Genomic DNA, 12,813 nt, shown 5'->3' with positions numbered 1-12,813 from the left:
CAAGTGTTTTTCCTCCTTGGACTGTTCTGGTTTCTACCACCAGCAAGCGCCCAGAGGACAAACAGAATTGGTAAGTTCTCCGGTTAGTGAAACATAATGCCTCGTGTAATGTTTCTGTGCCCATAATAAGTGAGTCCCACATAGAGTGTCTGCAATGAAGCTGGTATTGGTTTGGCAGCTCTCAGCAGCATTATCTGGACTCTAATGTGTGGGTTCACTGCATCTGGGTCATTAGGAGTAGTTGAATGCCCAACGGGGTGGGTACACCTCAGGTTCTAAACAGGCCCTGAAGGGAAAACCCAGAATTTTGAGAAGTGGAAAGATTGGGTGTCAGGGATAATTCCTCCTTCTCTGTGTTTGTTTATCCATTCACTCCCTCTTTCTCCCTCTGTCACTCTTTAGGGTATTCCAGTTTTAGTCGGCTCACACACTGTCCCATAGTGGACAAGAACCTCTTTCTGTTGCCATGTCCCACTGAGAAATCTTTTAATAGTGTCACTAGGCCATACTGAAAAGCCAGAAGTGGGCCCAGAAAGCGGTAGCTGGAGACTTCATATACTGGACTGCAGTACCTGGAGGTCTGTCAGAGAGGAGCGAGGGAGAATGAAGTAGCAGTAACTCTGGGTCTGTCCTTTTGGCAGCTTCCCCTTAAGAAGCTGTTAGTATTACAGAATTGGAAATTAACAATGAGATCGTGATCAATTTCATGTAGAAATTAGAAGCACTGGGAAATCCTATAAATGGAGCTAAATCCTGAGAAGCATTGAGGACCGGCAGCCGGGGCTGGCCCTATACCAAATGGTGCACCCCTCCCCCCTCCATTTGTTAAACTTTTAAATACCTTATATATTTTTTTTTTTTGCATTTGTAGCTCATTTCATGACTTTGATGCATGATTTGTATGCATGATTTATCCCTGTCTCATAAGACTAACTGGTGATACTAGGGTTGCCAGGCATCAGGTTGTTGACCGGAACGCCCAGTCGAAAAGGGACCCTGGCAGCTCCGCATAGCCATTAAAAGTCTGGTCAGCGGTGCAGTGGGGCTAAGGCAGGCTCCCTGCCTGCCCTGGCTCTTCCCAGCTCCCTGGAAGCAGCCGGCCCATCCGGCCCATAGGTGCAGCGGCAATCAGCGAAGCTCCGAGTTCTGCTGCCACTGCCAGTGCCAGCTCCACAGCTCCCATTGGCCTGGCCCATGTGAGTTTTTTGGGGGCGGCGGTTGCGGGCATGGGCAGCGTACACCCCGCAGAGTCACCTGATTGTGCCTCCACCTAGGGGCCGAACATGCCGGCCACTTCTGGGAGCATCACGGAGCCAGGGCAGGCAGTGAGCCTGTCTTAGCCCCACTGTGCCACCCACCGGGAACAGCCTGAGGTAAATGCCGCCTGGTGAGAGCCCCCACCCTGAACCCCCTTCCCCAGTCTGGAGCTCCTTCTTGCACCCTGAACCTCTGATTTCTGGCCCTACCCTGGAGCCACCCCCCAGCTGGAGCCTTCACCCCCTCCCGCACCCAGCCCCCTGCCCCAGCCCAGTGAAAGTGAGTGAGGGTGGGGGAGAGAGCGAGCAACGGAGGCAGGGGGCTGGAATGAGTGGTGCCGGAGCCTTGGGGAAGGGGTGAGGTCTTGGGAAAGGGGCAGGGCCAGGGTGTTCGGTTTTGTGCAATTAGAAAGTTGCCAACCCTAGATGATTCCTTGCTCTGTGTATACTTGCGAGGGTGTGGCTGACAACATTCTTAGAGGCTGGAGGAAAATGTAGTTCTCAGAAAATCTGGAAGATTCCATGAGATCTATAAAGGTCCAGAACATTCTAGGAGGCTAGTGAAAAATGAATCCACATACGGAATACTTGAAACATTTTACTTCAAACGTTTGGGTTTCCATTTTGTCACTAACAATAAAAACGGCACCTCAAGCTCGGCACCCCCCAAACCTGGCACCCCAGGTGGTTGCCTGGGTCACCTGCCCCTAAATCCAGCCCTGCTGCCAGCTCCCATTGAGGCTAAGAATGATGGGCCTGATTCTCTTCTCACATATATCAGTGTAAATCAGGAGAAATGCACTGAAATCAATGGCCAACATATGGTGTAAGGGACAGGAGAAGGAGGCCCAGCATTTCACAGTATCTCCCCTCACTGATCGTATTAAAGGACTTGAAACTAGACAGCCAGATTCTCAGCTCGTGGAAATTTAAGAAGCTATATTACTTTTGGCCTTAATTTTCTTTCCAGTCAGGACAGAGAGAGCGAGCTCCGGGAGTGAGGATAAAATGTTTACTGGGGGATACGATGTTTCTGGATCTCTCTATAAAGAGCCAAGTGGGATGTCAGCTGGGGGTAATGGGCAGAATCCTCATCTGTTGTAAATCAGCAAAGGTCTGTTGTAGTCAGTGGTGCTACACTGATTTACACTAGCTGAGGATCTGGCCCTATATAACTAAAAGGGAAATAAAGGAAACTTATTAAATGAAAGTTTTATTTAACTTTTTAAATTGTAATTTTATTTATCTGTTTCTTATGTGTGTTTAATAAAAGGCGCTCTCTCTCTGTGTGTGTGTGTGTGTGTGTGTGTGTGTGTGTGTATATTTATATCTATATCTATATCTATCTATCTATATCTATATCTATATATTTAATGGTGGTGGTTGCAACAGGAGAAGGTGCCAGTGATAACTTGATACAAGACCCCAAACCACACTTATGTGTTTAATGTTGTAACAGTACAAAAGGGTTTTATTATCACCTCAGTCCAAGAGGCCCAAGGCGCCTACCCTTATCAACACAACAGCCTAAAGTTCTATTCCCAGCGCTGGGAAGGGTTGTAGGTTTTAACAGTTAGAGCACAAGAGACTGAGAGTCAGGAAACTTGGGTTCTATTCTTAGTTCTTCTGCTGATTTGTGGGGTTACTTTGAGCAAGCTCCTAACCCTCTCTGTGCCTTAGTTTCCCCGTCAGTGCAATGGGGACAGTAATATTGACCCATCTCCTGGTGGGACTGAGAATTATTTAATGTCTGTCTGTAAAGTGTTTTGAGCTTAGACAGGAGGTGCTGGGGAAGGGCAAACAATTATTCTTAGAGCTGAGTCCAAATCATTAAGTGTGCATCTGGATCTGAAGTTTTTCTGTGTTTCCATGAGTGTTTGGATCCAGGATTCTGGTTCTGAACTATTATAGAGATCAGGGACAATCATGGAGTTCTGATCCAGATTGGAACATTCCCTGAAGTCGTGTTTGGTTCCAAGGTCTTTGTTGGGTTCTAAGCTGTCTAAGTTGTGCTTGTTCATTATTTAAAATAATGTTTACTATTAAAAAAAAAATTATTTTAATTTAGATTAAAAATATAATGGGGAAAATTTTCTAGCTGCATTAAGATTTTCAAGCTCCTTTTCTTTTTTACTGGGCCTTATTTTTTGGCCTGAACAAAGTTGATCCAGTCCCTTTTACTCTGTCCACCTCTTGACAGTATCTCTCTCCACCTGCAATGTTTTATTGCTATTTTTCCTTGCAGGCACATGTCAGACTGAGACTCTGGGAAGAGAATTCATCACCTCCTACATGGCGGACTTTGGGAACTCTAGTCAATTTGAAGTGCAAATTACTGGTTACTTTGCCTTCACTTCTGTGTCTGTTTCCATCTCCAATTACACGGGTGATGGGGGAAGGTTTGAGGAGAAGATTATGGTAAATCAGGGAGAGATGGTGTGGGTCAGCCTACCGGAGTCAGTGGGAATTAAGGGCACTACCAAGTTCTCCAATGTGGTCCTAGTCAAGGCTGACAAAGATATCTCAGTAGTGTCCGTCAGCAACAAACATGTGAGCCCTGAGACCACTGTGCTGTATCCTGTCTCCAGCTTGGGAAATGAACACTACATAGTGACTCCCTCTACAGTATCCTTAGATAGTTACCCAGAGTTCTCTGTTGTGACGTACCAAGAGCCCAACTCCGTGGAGGTCCATGTGAAAGGCAAGTTACATTACCTAACACAGATCTACTCCACTGGCACCAAACTGGAAATTAAGCTCCGCGCTTTCCAAGGCATCCAGTTACAAGGCATAGCCGTTCTGTCTGGCACCAGGATTGTCTCAGAAAAGCCAGTGGCTGTCTTGGTTGGCCAGGTGTGTTTTTTTGATAACACAAAATGCAACCATGTCTTTGAGCAGCTCCTACCAGTTTGCAACTGGGGTACAACATACATCATTCCTCCCTTACCCTGGCAGAAAGTAGATGAAATAGTCTACATCACTGCTTCCCGGAACACAACTATGTTGTATCAAGTAGGGGAACAGGCAGAGACTGTTACTCTAGCAGGAGGCAGTGTACTCCAGCGTCCTGTCAAGCCCTCGATCCCAGTCTACATCTCTGCTAATGTGGGCATCCAGGTGGTATTCTACAGCGTGGGCGCAGCTATGTCTAATTCCTCCCACGCCTTCCTGATGAATGTTCCAGATGTTGCCAGTTACTGCCTGATGTATTCTATAAATGCTCAGGAGGGCTTCGAGAACTTTGCCTTGATGGTGGCCAATACATCAGAGACTGGCGCCATCATCCTAGACAATGAGCCTCTAAGGGATGTGGTGTGGAACCGAGTCCCTGGCACTGAGTTCGTTTGGGGCATGCATACGCTTGGACCTGCCATCAGATCCCATGCTGTGGAACATCCCAGCTCTCCATTTGCGCTCCTGAGTGTTGGCACTGCCACCATGGACAGCTATGGGATTCCGGGTTCCTGCAGGAAGGGTGAGTAGCATGGGTTTAAAATCTATTTTGACCACAGTTTGTGTCCATGCTGCAAAGAAAACAGTGTCACAACCAGGGAGGCAACGATGGGCCTGGTGTAAAGTCTGTTGATTTTGATGGGGCTCCATTGAGTTACAGCAGCTGAGAATTTGGCCCAGCATGCCATCCTAGGCCACCACTAGCCACAGTTACTCAGGCTATGTCCATACTACAGAAGCGACAGCAGCACAGCTACGGCGCTGCAGCTGTGCCTCTGTAGCACTGTAGTGTAGGCACTTGATACAGCGGAGGAAGGAGTTTTTCTGTCACTGTAGTTAATCCACCCCACCAAGAAGTGGTTTCTGACCTTGTAACTGCATAACCCACTACTGTTTGAGCTAAGGGACGAGCTCCCATAGCTAGGAGCTGTAGCAGAACCAGACCCTTGGTGGACCAGCCCCTAGAGGACACATAACACACACTGAACAATGAGATACACAAAGCTTAAGTGAGTATTAACCAGGTGATGTGTGGACACACACCAGGCTTTTGGAGCCGAATGTATTGCTAACTGAATACAGACTCAGTTGAAAGTTGTCATATAGACAGGGCTTAAGGGATCAATGCAGTTAAAGGGAGAAAACCCCTGCTGGGTTTAGGTAGATCATCAACTTTGTATTCTGGTAGGAAGAAAGGACGGCCCTTGTGGCTAAAATGCTAGGCTAGGACTCAAGTGATCAAGCATCCATTCCCAGCTCTGTCCTAGAGTCCCTGTGTGTGTGTGTGGCCTTAGGTGTGTCACATAGGCCAAGGTTTTCAAAATTGCCTTGTGATTTTGGTTGTCTAACCTGAGACCTTAAAGGGGCCTGATTTTCAGAGGGTGAATGCTCAGGACCTTTGAAAGTCAGGGCCCTTTTAAGATGTCTCAAATCACGAGACACTTTTGAAAACCTTAGCCCTGCAGATGTTGACCTGATGTAATTGTCCTGCCTTTCTTTCTGTTGCTAGATGTTCCCTTTAAATCCCTGACTGAGACTCCACAGATAAAAGAGCAGATGGAGATGTGCAAAGATGTCTTTCTGCAGGTACGTCGAAGGGGTTTATTTGGGCTTTGAGGGTTTTCACAAATTGTACACAGAAAACTTTGAGCCTGAAGATTCTCAGCTTATCCAGGGTTTACCACTGACTTCAGTGGGAGCAGAATCAGTCCAACACAAAGTGCTTCTGAAAACTTGACCGTATCATGCTTAGGTGTGTGATGCCCCCACGCACTGTACATCAGAGTTCTGCAGTTAAGGCACCAGCCAGAGATTCAGGAAGTCGGAGTTCGGTTCCCATCTCTGCCCCAGACTCCTTGTGTGACTTTGGGCAATTTTCTCAGTCTCTCTGTGCATCGGTTCCCCACTTGTAGAAGGAGGATAATAATCCTTACAAACCCCTGTTAGGAAGGGAAGGAGAAATTCATTAATATGAATGAAAGCTTCAAAACTATGTGAAATATCAGCGTGTCTGTGGGCTTCACCACACTTAGCCTTAACGTGTCGTAATCTGTAGCATTCCAGTGGGACACCCAGCCAGCCATAGGTCAAAGCAACATCGCTCTGCAGAACCATTAACCTTAATTTTGGGTGGCGTTTCCATGCTTGCAGAAATAACCCATTTCCTCTGATTGTTCTGCAGGGCAGCACCAGTGAAGTTTGCTCCTTCATGAAATCAACCTTAGTGAATTTGGAGACCATGTATGCCCAGGACAGAGCAGTATTGCTGCAGGTCAGAGGTTCTGCCCCTATGTGTGGGCGCTCTATGGCCAAATGCCCTGAGCACTGGAATAGCAGTCTAACTTTGGGAGAAATTGTAGCTGCTCTTCAGAAAAGGGATGTGTGTGTGCATGTGCATGCTCTCTAGCTTAAGTGGCAGGGGATCTGAGTTCTGTCCCCACTGGTCCTAGGAAGATCCAAATTGCTTCCGGGGGCAACACAGAGAACCTAGATGTCTGCTGATTTGTTGCAATGTTCTCTGGCCCGTACACTGAAGGGACCAGGGATGAGGAGGGAATGACACAGGGCATTAGCCCTACCTTGGCTTCAGCTTACTGTGGAGTCCTGAGCAAGCGTCAGTAGCCTCACTCGCTCTGTAAAGGGCTCCCTCTTTGAGAATGCTGCAGTCCCGCTGAGTGGGGAAGGTCACTATGAACCCATATGTCCCTAAGAGGGGTCATTGTTCCCCTGGTAGTCTGAAGAATGTGTCTCATGAACCACTGAAATCCTCCCTCCTTCTCAGGGTGTTTCCTTTCCCAATCCCAGGAAGTTGCTGGCCCCTTTGATTCTTTCCTGAATGGCTCCACTCTCAGTGCTGGTGGGAACGAGAGCAAGAGGGAAGTGGCCTCTGCCGTGACGTTCCTCCTGCAGAGTGTGGAATTGGCTGCACTGACGGCTGCTTTGAGTTCCCCAGAGATGAAGACCCAGAACTTGACAACAGAGTCTATGGGTGAGGAGGATGGGAGGCTCCCACATCACCTGGTGGTGGCTGTGAGTTAGGGGGTTATACTCATTTTTTCAAGTATGCTCCTCCACTGCTGCCTCGCTGCCCCTCTCTCGGGGTTTATAACCCAGCCATGGGCGGCAGGTGAACGAGCCATTGAGAGAGGCTAGCCCGCAGTCCCTCCCTCTCCGCCCAAGGCCCGTCCCTCCCATTCCACCCCCTCTCTTCCTCTGCAGCCCAGAGCAACCCTCCTCCCCCCAGGCTGCCCCAGCCCCAGAGCGCCCCCAACTGCAGTACCGGGCGGAAGGGCAGGCAGCGTGATGCGGCATGGCCCCCGCCCCAGTGTCCTGAGCCCTGGGCCTTGTGAGCACTGGTCCCAGCCTGCCTGCCCCAGCCCCTCAGCCATGGAAGAGCGGGTAGGGAACTGGAAGCAGGCAGGAGAGGGCCTGGGGACGGAGCATGGGCGGGGCCATGCCAGGCTGTTTGGAGAGGCACAGCCTTCCCCAGCCTATGCTACCCGCCACCCATAAACCCAGCCCAGGGGCTTTGCAGCAATGGCAGCTGCCTGAGAGGGTTTTAAAAGCAATGCCAATCTCCCCTTCGCCACAGGCAGCTGCCATTGCGTCCTCCTTTCACTCCCTCCCCCAGCAATACCCCTTCCTGCTGCTTCCCCTGCTAAAGCGCAGAGGTGAGGCAGCAGGGAGAAGTTGCCTTCTGCCTCTTGGCACAGTGGCATCTTCATAGGGACCCAGGGATGATAGATCATAGGAGGTCAGCCATAGGGGCTCAGGGAAACACAGAGAAATGGAGGTGAGGAGAAAGGGGGAGGAGGTGGTGGGATTCAGAGAGAGTGGAGCTCCAAACTTGCCTTGCCCTTGCAGCAAGAGGCTTTGCCATTTCCCTCCCCAGCTATCGAGACGCTCCTCGTTGTCCCGGCTGCAGGTCCCTGTGATGAGGTCTTCAGGCTGACAGGTCCGGAGGAGACAATGGACATTCACTGCGATACGGTCACCAGAGCAGCGACAGAAGGTACCATCTTGGTGCTTCCCAAGCACTCACCCCTTTAACTAAACACCAAACTCCAGCCTTAGTTCTCCCCTTCCTCTCACCCCAGGCTGGCTTGCTTGCCTCTGTTATCCTGACACTAGGTGGACCTTGTTGGCGGAGCCAGTGTTTCTCAGGCCGTTGAGCTCTGCAGAGCCCTTTATTCCGGGTTGTCCCGCAGCATGAAAACCGAGCAATGGGAGGGGCAGGGAGGAGAGAGAAGCTTTGATAGGCATATGAATTGGTCCAGAGAATGGAAAGATCAGAGATCCGTTGGTCCAACATGTGATGTCCTGATGATGAGCCCAGCTAGACCCCAGGTTGACGTGCGTGACGTCCTGGAATGGAACCAGGATACTATTTACCAATTTTACTCCAATTTTCAGGCCAGTATGACCAAAGTGGGACTGGTTCTTAACTCTTTATCACCAGGGAAAGCTCCTCACTAACCAACCCTTCTGCCTCTCCTAACCAAGAAAAACTATGGCTTCACCTTCACCTAGGGCTGTTTACCTAGCTGGATAACGTGCAGTGTGGGGGTATGACTTTTTTTAAAGAGCACTAACATACTGTGCATTTAATTGGTCTGTAGAGACCCTACTAGTGTGCACTAAAGGTTCCCTAGTGTGCTTTAATGTACATTAGTGCACTTTAGGACTCACACTCCCATAGTGCATGCCAATGTTTCGAACACTGAAACACTTCTGTGGAAGAGGAGGGAGGAGGCAACATATTCTAGTGGTTAAAGCTCAAACTGCTAGCCAGGACAGCTGGGGGGAGGGATAGCTCAGTTGTTTAAGCATTGGTCTGCTAAACCCAGGGTTGTAAGTTCAATCATTGAGGGGGGCCATTTAGCGAACTGGGGTAAAAAAAAAAAAAGTCAGGGGATTTGTCCTGCTTTGAGCAGCGGCTTGGACTAGATGACCTCCTGAGGTCCCTGATATCCTATGGTTCTGTTCCCAGACTTGCTGTGACCTTTGGCACCTGGCTTGCTCTTTCTTTGTCTCAGTGTCCCTGGCTGTATGATGAAGCATCATTTCATGTTTTCAGATTCTGGGGCTGTTGCTTTTATTTCTTACTCCACCCTGGACTCCATCATTGACAAGAGATTTCTCAACGAGGGAGATCTAATCGTTGATGAGAAATTGAGGAGTTTTCACCTGAATTCCAGGGTGGTGAGTGGGGCTATTGGAGATGGGAGGCCCATGAATATCTCCAAACCTGTGAACTTCACTCTGCGCCATAGACAGGTGAGTGTAGATCCTTTTACTTTGCTCTGTGCCCAGGGCTCCAGGTGGTCACTTAAAAGGTGAATCTCCTGCAGGGCATTTGAGTTGTGTTGTCTTTCTGGACTGAGAAACAGTTATCTGAGAAAGAGAGGGAGCTTCTTCAGTCCTGACACGGGGGCTGTTTTGGTGGAGGACGTTACATAGGGTTCGCACCAGGCCTGATTGGGTTATGATTCATCATGTAAAATGCTCAGGAGTAACAATTGTCTGGCTCACCCCTTAGAGCAGGAATAATTGGAAGGCATCTCCCTATAGCAGTGGTCCCCAAACTTTTGAGGGTCACCCCTCCCAACCCGTTCACGCCCCTCCCCCTGAGCCAGGGCCGGGAGCGGGGCTGCGGCTCGGGGGAGGTGGGGAAGAACACGGACAGGGGTAAGGGGGCTGGGGATGCAGGTGTGGGGTGGGTCTGGGGCCGGGAGCAGGACCAGAGCCATGGCCGGGGGCTGAGGCTGGGGGCGGGAGTGGCGCAGCAACCAGACTGTGGTGGGGCCAGCAGCTGAGCCCATGGCTAGGTGCAGCTCTGTTCCCAGCCCCGCCCCTGCCCCCAGCCTGGGCTGGGAATGGAGCTGCAAGGGGCTGGGGCTGGGAGTGGAGCCATGCTGAAGCTGGGGACGCTGCCAGAGATGGGACTGGAAGTTGGGTATGCGGCTACTGGTGGGACCAGAGCAGAGCTCAGGGTGGGGAGGGGCTGGGTGGTGCTCCCTCTCTGCCCCCCCATGGTGGCTGACCCGAGGCCTGTCATGTCCATCTGAAGGTTCCTCTGTGTCCCCCTAGGGGCGACACCCCACAGTTTGGGGACCTCTGCCCTATAGATAACAGAGTTCAGGAAAACAGCACGAGATGGTGCCTTCTTTGATAAAGTAATGAACTTGCTAGGGTGCATGTGGATATTTGTGGGCAGGTGTGTGAATGCCTTTAATGGCTCAAATTGGAACTGCAAAATTGTGTGTCATAGACCCTGCAGTGCTCAGAGTTAAGGGAATTACCACTTTAGCTCTGGGATTGGGGGCTTGTGCTATTGGAACTGGAGGGTCTCGCTTGTATTTCCACTGCTAATGGGAAGTCCCAAATGGCTGTTAGGTGCAGCACAATGAGAGCCATGAAGCTGTTGGTGAATTCAGGTTTCTTATTGTCTATTAGAGATGTGTGACAAAAGAAACCGTGTTCTCCCCATGATCCAGTGAGGAGGAGGAGGAAGAGGATGATGGTGTTTTTGTTTCCAGGCGAAGAAAGAGGAGGAAGAGGCTCACTGCGTTCACTGGAAATTCATCGCTGGGAAAGGCACCTGGGCTGAGGATGGCTGCACTGTTCTCCACACGAACAGCACTCACACCATCTGCAGCTGTGACCATCTCTCCAGCTTCGCACTCCTTATGGGTCACACCGAAGTGGAGGTATCTCACTGTCAGACTCAGATCAAAGGGCTGGACTCTGAGCTCCTGACCTGGGCAAAATCAATGGGAATTTTGCTGAATGAATGCCTAGTAGGAACCTCAGGGTATAATCTGTGGCAATACAGGAAGGGTCAGGGTCAAGGGGGCTGGCCTGGGGTTGTGATCCGAGGCGCCTAGAGCAGCCTACACTGAAAATGCCAAGGTCAGGGCAGGCTGCAAAAAGGAGAGCAGATTCCCCCCAAAATGGTAGTTAACTCTGTAGTTAGAATCACCAACCAGTCACAATCTGTGCTCCGGATCCCCCACACTGGTTATCGAGAAGCTGAAAAAAAGAAATCACACAGCCCCCTTTATTGCATTCCAGTCTCTGGCTGCCAAACAGCAGACAGGTCCTGTAAAGTGAGAAGTTACTTAAAACTCTATTCACTTAACAAAATGTTCTTCTGATTCCCAAAGGGGCAGCCACATTGCCAGGGCAATATTAGTTTGGATTAGTGTGGAAAATACCACACTGCCAGCCAATCCTTTAGTATCTAAAACTAAAGGTTTTATTATAAATGAAAAGAAAAGAAAGAGAAGAGAGTTGTTAAATGATCAAAGCAATCTGATACATATGGCTTAAAGGTCCATATATCAGGTTCTTAGCAGCTTTGTTGAGTTTGCTGGCTTGTAAAGTCCCTCTGGAACACATCCAAAGCTTAGATGGGTCTATCAGACCTTTATTCAAAGTTTGTAGAGAAGTTACTGCAGAGGTGAGAAGCAGGATTGAAGACAAAATGGAGGTGATGCAGCTGCCTTTTTATATCCTTGTCCACGTGGCTTGTACTTCCTCTGTCCCAAACACAAGCTCACAGCACACGGGCATGGAAAGGTGCTTGGAGTCCCGTGTCCATAGGCATGTCCCTACATGTCCTGCTGACTCCTAGGCATAGCCCCTCGCTTCTCTCAATAGGTTCATTGTAGAGTCAGTGGTTCTCAAACTTTAGCAACCCGAGGATCCCCATTTTGATTTAATTTTTTTTGCAGACCCCCAAACCCCCCATTCCATCCATTTCCCCCAAGGCCCCACCCCACCTCTTCCCGCCCCAGCTCCACACATGCTCCTCCTCTTCCCTGCTTCTTTCCACTGCCTCCTCCGAGCGCTCCCCACCCCCACCCCTCTCACTTCCCCTTCCTCCCAGCACCTCCTCAATGCCTCTGAACAGCTGTTCCCCAGCGTGCAGAAGACACTGGGAGGGAGGTGGAGGACTTGGTCAGCGGGGCTCATGGACCCCAATTTGAGAAATGCTGGTATAGCTGATTACCCTTGATGGGCCATCAAACAGACTGTATAGTGCTGATGCCAATCTGTCTGGGGGTGTCACCCAGAAACACAGCAGAGATATATCACACACATTTATAACTCATGATGCAAAGAGGATACATACATATAAACAAGATTCTCATACTTAGCAAATCATAACTTTTCTACTCATATCTTCCATGGCATATCTTGTAAGATTCATTGCAATTTTGTAATATTGGTATCCATAATATAAATGTATCAGAGAGGTAGCCATGTTAGTCTGGATCTGTAAAAAGCAACAGAGAGTCCTGTGGCACCTTTAAGACTAACAGATGTATTGGGTATTCACCCACGAAAGCTTATGCTCCAGTACATCTGTTAGTCTTAAAGGTGCCACAGGACTCTGTTGCATAATATAAATGGTCACCCATATTCCATATAGCGTCACAGGGCTCACTGGTGATTCTCCCTCTGCTGTGTTACAGGACAGTTACCCACTGACCATCATCACCTACATGGGACTGACCCTCTCCCTGCTGTGTCTCCTCCTTGCCATCCTCACCTTCCTCCTGTGCCGCTCCATCCGCAACGTCAGCACCTCCCTCCACCT

General features: G+C 49.6%; 2 protein-coding genes across 2 annotated transcripts; both read left to right on the top strand.

Annotated features, from left to right (window-relative positions):
* The first annotated feature begins 6 nt into the window (after positions 1-6).
* On the top strand, positions 7-4,739 carry LOC113409157 (IgGFc-binding protein-like). The gene is made up of 2 exons (XM_026662775.1): positions 7-70; positions 3,502-4,739. The coding sequence occupies exon 2, from the start codon at positions 3,549-3,551 to the stop codon at positions 4,737-4,739; it is 1,191 nt and encodes a 396-aa protein (XP_026518560.1). The 5' UTR covers positions 7-70; positions 3,502-3,548.
* A 1,011-nt stretch (positions 4,740-5,750) lies between these two features.
* Positions 5,751-12,805, top strand: LOC113409158 (adhesion G protein-coupled receptor E3-like; the record flags this gene model as incomplete). Its single annotated transcript, XM_026662776.1, has 7 exons — positions 5,751-5,795; positions 6,391-6,480; positions 7,014-7,197; positions 8,101-8,220; positions 9,286-9,485; positions 10,748-10,918; positions 12,689-12,805. Coding segments are annotated over exons 1-7 (912 nt in total), but the record flags the coding sequence as incomplete, so codon positions are not given.
* Between the last annotated feature and the right edge of the window lie 8 nt (positions 12,806-12,813).

This window comes from Terrapene carolina, unplaced genomic scaffold (assembly GCF_002925995.2).
Source record: "Terrapene carolina triunguis isolate 2854851 unplaced genomic scaffold, T_m_triunguis-2.0 Scaffold30245, whole genome shotgun sequence".
NCBI lineage: Eukaryota > Metazoa > Chordata > Testudines > Emydidae > Terrapene > Terrapene triunguis.
The sequence above is the reverse complement of the archived record's forward strand: the minus strand, read 5'-3'. Positions and strand labels throughout refer to the sequence as shown.